The 8513-nt window shown below is 35.1% G+C and overlaps 1 protein-coding gene across 1 annotated transcript; it reads right to left on the bottom strand.

Moving 5' to 3' along the window:
• On the bottom strand, positions 4232–7670 carry LOC108662829. The gene is made up of 2 exons (XM_018124427.1): positions 7339–7670; positions 4232–4478 (listed from the first exon to the last, which is right to left on the bottom strand). The coding sequence occupies exons 1-2, from the start codon at positions 7668–7670 to the stop codon at positions 4232–4234; spliced, it is 579 nt and encodes a 192-aa protein (XP_017979916.1).

The raw sequence follows: 8513 nt of genomic DNA, 5'->3' as shown, positions 1-8513 counted from the left end.
TCAAAAGCGCCATTGAAACTTGGTTTGGATCATTTGGGTGCCATTCCTACAAAAGAAATTCAATTATTAAAACAAATCCAGAGTAAAAGCATGCAAGTAGTGTTGTGTGCACAACCATGAAAATATGAAAGATCCACAATCACTAATTTAATTAATTCCTGTCCAATTTAACAATCCAAATTCAATAATTCCATTTACCATCTCACTCTTGAAGATGCGGCATAAATTCTCTATTCTTCACAACATTCAGACAGTAATCATAATTTTCACAATGCAACAGTCCAACGTAAAATAAAAAAATAAAAATAATTCTATGACAATGAACTCATCAAAATTATCAGTTATTGCATGTTGATGCACCAACAATTCAAGAATTTATTTCTACTTGCTCAACCAAGCATCAAAAATTAAACAAACCCATCATCTACTTTCAACAATCAAGCATTTATCAATTATATTTGCAACAAACAAAAAGTCCATGAATCCATTATATGGGTAACAAGAAATTGGCACTCATCATCAAAATATTCTACACTCTAAATATCAATCATGAGGAAGTATGAAAAAACCATTAACACACATGCACAATGGACTCATTTAAGGTGCAAAAATTATAAAATTTACTATTAACATCAACCTTAGCCTCTCTGTACACAAAATACTTGAAAACCAAGTGTTTGAAGCAGTACTTATCTTTGGAGTGCAATAAGTGCAAGATTTCGAAGCGAATTAAAAAAAATCCAAGTAGAAATAATATGCAGAAATTTGGAGTGAAAAAAAAAGAGGAAGGTGAGAGATTTGCAGGAGAAAATAATTTGGTGAAGTGGAGTTCGCGGTTGGAGAAGAAGAAAGAATGAAAAAGAACAAAAAAAATATTTATATAGGGTTGGGGCTGGGCCCCGATCTAGCATCGCGGCTCTCACCTGTACAAGCTCGAAGCATTACACTTCGGGCATCAGCACCACGGTGCTCAAATGTTCTGCCTGCTATTGCTTTGTCCAGCGCCACCGCTCTCTCTTTGAGGGTTGCGATGCTAAAACATTATGTTTCAGCATTTCTTTTTCTTCTTTTCAAAGTCCACGACACTCATTTTTAGTGTTGCGATGCTGACCTATTTTTTTTTGAATTTTTTTCTTTTTCCTTTGTTTTGAATTTTTTCTATTTTTAAATTTTTTTGAACTTTTTTAAACCAATTACATGCAAAAGGAAACACAAAAAAAATGAGATTAGAAGAAATAAAATAAAGATGAGAATAAGTAAGGTTGAGGAGCTTGGGTTGCCTCCCAAGAAGCGTTTCATTTATAGTTTTCGGCTGGATTGACTTGAACTCTAGGCTATGTCAAGCAAGTGTATTGAAGACTTTTGATGATTAATTTTGCCTCCCTAATAATGTTTCAATCTTTGTCCATTGACTTTAAATTTTCGACCATCTATCCTTATAACTTCGATTGCTCCATTTAGAAATACTTCATTGATAATGAAAGGACCATAACAACTTGATTTGAGCTTTCCCGAAAATAATTTCAAGCGAGAATTATAGAGCAACACCGATTGTCCTGGCTCAAAGCTTCTTTCCACTATCTTCTTGTCATGCAATTACTTTGTTTTCTCTTTATAGAGTTTGGCATTCTTATAAGCTTGAAGGCGAAATTCATCAAGTTTATTTAATTACAAACAACCTTTGCTCACCTACTACTTATAAATCAAAGTTTAACTTCTTCACGGCCTAATAAGCATTGTGCTCAAGTTCCACCGATAAGTGACAAGCCTTTCCAAAAACCAACTTATATGGAGACATGTTAATTGAGATCTTGTAAGCAGTCCTATATGCCCACAATGAATCATCCAATCTGCTTACCCAATCTTTTCTTGTGGGACAGACTGTTTTCTCCAAAATCCTTTTGTTTTCTCTATTTGATACTTCCACTTGGCCACTAGTTTAAGGATGGTACGCAGTTGCAACCTGGTGTTTAACTCCACATTTTGCCAAAAGTGCATCAAAATACTTGTTGCAAAAGTGACTCCCCTCATCACTAATAATTGCCCTTGGAGTGCCAAATTGAGTGAAAATATTCTTCTTAATGAAATTCATCAGCATCTTTAAATCATTATGAGGAAAGGTTGCCACTTCAACCTATTTGGAGACATAATCTACAGCAAGCAAGATGTATTTGTTGCTGTATGAAGATATGAATGGACCCATGAAGTCAATTCCCCATACATCAAAAATTTCTATCTCAAGGATATTGTTGAGAGGCATCTCATGTCGCCTTGAGATATTAACCACTCTTTGGCACCTGTCACAATGCAAAACAAAATTATGAGCATCCTTAAATAATGTAGGCCAATATTTAGCAGTAGTCATTGTTTCTCCAAAGTGTCTTTCATAATCTGAAGAATGGCAATGATGAAGCACACTTTGAATTTCTTCTTCTGGGACACAATTTCTGAAGATTTGATATTTACACTACTTGAATAAGTAAGGCTCATCCAAAAAATAAAATTTAACATCATGCAAAAATTTATTTTTCTGATGAAAATTTAAATCAGAGGGAATAATATTGCTTACCAAATAATTTATGAAATCAGCATACCAAGGAAGTGATTTCTTACCAACTTGAAGGATTTGTTAATCAGGAAAAGTCTCCTTGATTAAGGTGGAATCCTTACCTTGAGCTTTAATCTCCAATCTTGTGAGATGGTATGCCACTTGATTTTCTATTCCTTTTTTTTCATGAATTTCTAGATCAAACTCTTGTAGCAAGAGAATCCACCTTATCAATCTTGGTTTAGCATCCTTCTTGGCAATCAAATATTTGATAATTGAATGGCCAGTGTACACTATCACCTTTGTCCTCACGAGATAGGAGCAAAATTTGTCAAAAGCAAAATCTACAGCCAATAGCTCCTTTTTTGTTGTGGTATAATTTTTTCGAGTTTCATTCAAAGTCCTGCTAGCATAATAGATAGAATGGAAGATTTTATCCTTCATTTGTCCCAAAACAGCTCCCACCGCATAATCACTCGCATCACGCATTAGTTCAAAAGGGAAAGTACAATTAGGACGAATTATGATAAGTGCATATATTAATCTTTTCTTCAATTCATCAAAAGCAACAAGACATTCATTATTAAACTTAAATGGCACTTCTTTTTCCAATAAATTGCAAAGTGGTTTAGAAATTTTTGAAAAGTCTTTAATAAATCACATAAGAACGATCAGCCAATTGCAAAGTAACAAAAGTGGGTTTGCATTCCCCCAAACCAAGTTTCTCAAAAATTGACCAAGGCATTCAATTGATACTTGCACCTAAATCACTCAAAGCTTTGGAAAAAATAAATTACCAATAGTGCAAGGGATTATGAAACTACCTAGATCTTTGAGTTTTGGTGACAGTTTATTTTGGAGAATTGCACTACACTCTTCTGTAAGGGAGAAAGTTTCAACTCACCTAGCTTTCTCTTTTTGAAGAGGATCTCCTTCAAGAACTTGACATAACTGGGCACTTGTTCCAAAGCTTTAGCAAAAGGAATATTTATGTGTAATTTCTTGAAGACATTGAGAAACTTCTGAAATTGCTTTTCAAGCTTTAGTTTTTTGGAGCCTTTGGGGAAAAGGTGGTGGAGGATGGATGACTTGAGAAATTCCTTGATTTTCAGCCTTGATATCTTTTTTTTGTTCGACTTCACTCTCTTTCTCGCACATTTCTTCCTTATCATCATCTTTCTGCTCTGGTTCAACTACTTTTTCATTCAGCCCTTCAATCTCTTTTCCACTTCTTAAAGTGATTACTTCGCATTGTTTCTTACCTTTATGATTGATTTGTGCGTCACTAGGTAAGGAACCTTGAGGTCAATTATTGATGGAATTTGCAAGCTATCCCACTTGGGTCTGAAGATTTCTAAAAAATGCTCCATAGCTTTGAATTATAGCATAATTCATTAACATATATTGCTAGAGAAGTTCTTCCACTTGGGACTTCTTTTCAAGAATTGGTGGTTTAGCTTGTTGTTGAAAATCAAGAGGCATGTTGGGTTTTGGATTGGAAGGCCCTACATTGTTATTCCATGAAAAGTTGGGATGGTTTCTCCAACCAAGATTTTAAGCATTGGAGTATGGGTTATTCTGCTGTCTATTGAAGTTCCCCACAAATGGGACTGATTCAAAATTGTATGGACATTGATCATTTGAATGGCCATCTCCACACATGTCACAAACTACAAATAAATTTTAAACTGCATGAACTCCTAGTGCGTCAAACTTCTTGGACAGTGCAGCCACTTGCACAGCTACTTGAGCAGTTAAGTTGAGAAGTGCATCAATTTCATAAGCTCCAACAGCTTTTCTCGGACCTGACCTTTTTGAAGGCCATTGATGATTATTTGAAGCCATTTTTTCCAACAAATTATAAGCATCTGTAGCATTCTTACTCATTAATGCACCACCAACAACAGCATCAATTGTGGTTTTAATTGACCTAACCAGCCCATTGTCGAATGTTTGAACTTGCAAGCAATCAGCAATCTGATGATGTGGACTGTCACGACCCAAATTTCCGGCCATGACCGGTGCAAGGGCCCAATGGACGTAGTCCACTAAGCCCAAGCAAGCCTATCTATTATCCTGCTCATTTTCCCATCCAATATTGCTAAGTCACATTTCATAACTTTGAATCAAAATAGTGATAGATATTACCATCTTATAGTGGCATACTCATTGAAATATACATACATTGTCTAAACATATGGCTTAATAATTTTCATTGGGTTTATCTATACACAACAAAAAAAAGAGTACTCGACTTCCAGCGGAGAGACTTGGATGAATATACAGCTATTGAATGCCGAGACACCTACCGAGGGTCGAATGTATGAAGACACCTCGACCTAGCTACCAGCTATCTCGTGATCTAAAAACATGAAGTTGAAAACGGTGAGTATAAACCCAGTGAGTGAACAAGGAAGGGAACAAGCAATTTATAAGGAAGAATTTGGACATCATGATGCACTTGTTTTGAAAACAATGCAATTTGGTTTAATTTCTTTATTAAACCCCCTTATTTTGGACATTGATCAGTGGAATCTTAGTATTGCAAAGACCCATGCTCAATCATGAAGATAAGGGAGTGGAGGAAATTATATCAGAACCTGAGCAAGGTAGCAACGTGACAGCACGTTTCTCACTGCAGAAAAAGGCATTCTTGGTTTGCATATGGTTCGGTTTTTTAAGCATATCTTCCACTACATGGGTCCAATTGACATGCTTGTTAAGTCATTAGAAAGCTAAGAGGCAGGGCTACGACTTTACTGTTTACCACTTTGCCTAGTTCTAATTAAAAGGTAGTTAAAATTGCTGTCAAAATGACAAGACTGTACCACCACCCAGAATTTTTGGCGGTAGTGAGAATCCATTTCCCTGCAGCCAAATTCCTTGTTGCAATGAACACCAATTTGACAATACTTAGCAACTTTCAATGTTCAACATGCAAGATTCACATATGCAAAACCATATACCATACTCATGAACTTTGATTTCATAAACATAGATGTATATATATAAATGCATAGATAAACACCAATATCAGCATAATCACACCCAGCTCATGTACATCCCCCCACATCGCGCACATAGCTGGCGCCATCATGTGCATTCCCCCACATCGTGCACAATCAGTGCCATCGTGTACATCCCCCCACATCGTGCACTCGGGCACTATCATTATCGATCTCCCACACTGCCATCATCACCGGCATGTGCATCCCCCCACATCGTGCACACACACGGTTATAGTCATCATACATAATATCAACTATCATGCACAACATATATACATATATCATCATAATGAAATGGTGCATGAATCAATAATAACCACATATCACAACATAAAACCATTTAGCAAAAGCTTGTTCCCAAGGCACTTGTTTTAAGATAAAGTTGTATAAAATCATTCAAATGCTTTGTGCAATTTCATTCACATTCCCAAAACAAGTTTTGAGATACAATTCACTCACCGGTAGTTGTTGAGCCTTTAGCCAACTCTAACCTCCCTAATGGTCCAATTGGGATAATAGGGCTTCGTTGGAACCTACCATCAAATTAACATCACCATAATGTCAATTCATACTTATAAACCCTAAAAGCTACCACTTAGCTAGCTTTCGATTGCCATTTTAAATGGCTATCTATTCCCACTATCCTAGTCACAATAAAGTCAATACACAATCTCAACAATAAACCCACAATTCAATCACTAAACATTATCAACACTTAAAACCCAATGCTAATTTACTACTCACATTGATAGTTTAGTAACTTTGAATTTCTTTCCAACAATTCCCAAGCTATTATAGGGCTTTTTCTTTTTTTCTCTCTCTAAACACCTAGCTAGTGAGAGAAAGTATGGAAACAAGATTTTTCAAGGGTTTTAAAGAGAGAGAGTGGAAGAGCATAAGGATTTATGAAAGGGTGCACCAAAAGCATGAAAATTTTAGCTAATTTGAGAGAGGTTATAAAGCTTGATATCAAGCTTCCATGGAGGATGGAAGCAATGTGAAAAGGAGAAGAAGAAGAAGGAGAAAGCTGCTGGAAAAAATGTGAGAAGCTGCTTAAAGCAAGATGCTTATAGCCCAAGCTTATCCAATTCCCTTAAAAATTATGAAAATGCCCTTTTACAAGTTAACTTGTTTTTCTCCCATCCTTTGTGCAATCTTTTTATTCTTTTGACACTGGAACAAGGTCCACAATGATCTAAACTACTCGGGTTTAGAAAAACTTAAAATTTTGACTCGAGATGCAAAATGACCATTTTACCCTTTTTGTTTCCTTCCATTTTAACTTAGTCCTCCCATCACTCATTTAACTCCAATTTCCTTCTATTACCTTCTTCTACACATGTACAAACAAGGTATGAAGTTTGTACTCCAACGCGGTGCCCCCATAATATTAAAATATTTATTTACCCGCGTTATCTTTACTTAATAAAGAAACGCGACCCCGTTAACGTCATTTTTCTCCAAAATTCTTTCATTCTTCTTCTCCCCCACTTAGATTGACCATATACTCCTTCTTCATGAAAAATTTTGACACTAAATAAATTTTTAATATTTTAATATTATTTTATTCCAAAAATTTTCTCTTGCCTCCTCTTGTCTCTTTGGCACCCAAAATACCCTATTATGCCTATTTAGACCTTAAAATATCATAAAACTTTCTTTAGGGAGCTTATCATAGGAAATGATGAAACTACCCCTAGCCGTGTTATTACATCTATGCTTAATTACAAGCCTATAGAGGTTGAGGTCTCATATGGACATCTTCTCAATAGTTCTTTAAACCTCTCCCAAGCTTCATACAAGGGCTCACCATCAAATTGTGTGAATGAGGTGATATCGTTCCTCATCTTTGCAATCTTGGCAAGCGAAAAAAATTTTGCTAGAAACTTTTGTGCCAAATCTTCCCATGTAGTGATAGACCAATTAGGCAATGAATTAAGCCAGCTCTTTGCTTTATCCCTCAGAGAAAACGAAAACAATCTCAATCTAATAGCACCATCAGTTACTCCATTGCATTTAAAGGTATCACAAATCTCCAGGAAATTTACCAAATGAGAATTAGAATCATCACTAGGTAACCCACCAAATTGAAATGAAGACTGAATCATCTGCATGTAAGTTAATTTAATTTCGAAATTATTTCCATTGATGGAAGGTCTCTTAATGCTTTGGTGCAAACTTTGCAAAAAAAAATAGCATAATCCTATAGTGCTCTATTTGCTTCGGGAACCAAATTAATGGCATTATTGCCATTGTTATTATTATCCTCAGCCATTGTCTGATTTAAAGCTGCAACTTGCAAATTCTCCCTTTGATGTCTTTTAAAAATTCTTTTTATCTCCTTTTCAAAAAAAAAAAAATCTTTTTATCTCAGGGTCAAAAGGAACAAGATTCAAGTTGTTTCGTCTTTGCATACAATGAACACAGATATCTGCAAACAAACCAAATCTAATATTAAAACAAGAAAAATAAAATTTGAAGTAAGACTAAATTGCTTGGTATAAGTATTTGTAAAAATTCTAGAAACAATTCTCCGGCAACAGCCCCAAAACCTTGTCAGTTAAAATTCTACTACGTAAGTATACGTATTGAATAGATAGTATATAAGCAAGCAGAGTATCGATTCTACAAAGAATTGATCTAAAATTTTACTAAGGACTAAAATTAGAACAAATTAATCTTATCCAAACACTCAAAATTAATTGATTAACTAAAACTAATTAACTAAAATTTAAACGAACAAAAAAAATCAAAATAATAATAACTTGAGAAAATATCAAATCCAACAAGCCTAGGATTACAATATCCCTCTCACTTATCTAAATCTTACCTCTCTTCCTTAACTTATTTCAATTGGTTGAATTGCTAACCTAGAGTCCTAAATTACTTATAAGGGTCTCCCGACTCATCTTATAAAAATATCTATTTTAACCAAAACACTATATCTCTATGTGAAT

Source organism: Theobroma cacao, chromosome 7 (genome assembly GCF_000208745.1).
Source record: "Theobroma cacao cultivar B97-61/B2 chromosome 7, Criollo_cocoa_genome_V2, whole genome shotgun sequence".
In the NCBI taxonomy this organism is placed as follows: domain Eukaryota; kingdom Viridiplantae; phylum Streptophyta; class Magnoliopsida; order Malvales; family Malvaceae; genus Theobroma; species Theobroma cacao.
Note: the sequence above shows the minus strand (reverse complement) of the source record. Positions and strands in the feature narration are given on the sequence as shown.

Excerpts from the sequence above, each read along its gene's own strand:
- LOC108662829 (XM_018124427.1), bottom strand. The coding sequence starts at position 7,670 with ATGCAGATGATTCAGTCTTCATTTCAATTTGGTGGGTTACCTAGTGAT. Across the intron at positions 4,479-7,338 it reads TTGTATGAAGCTTGGGAGAG|GTCAATTAAAACCACAATTG; the intron begins GTTTAAAGAACT and ends TGGGCTGGTTAG.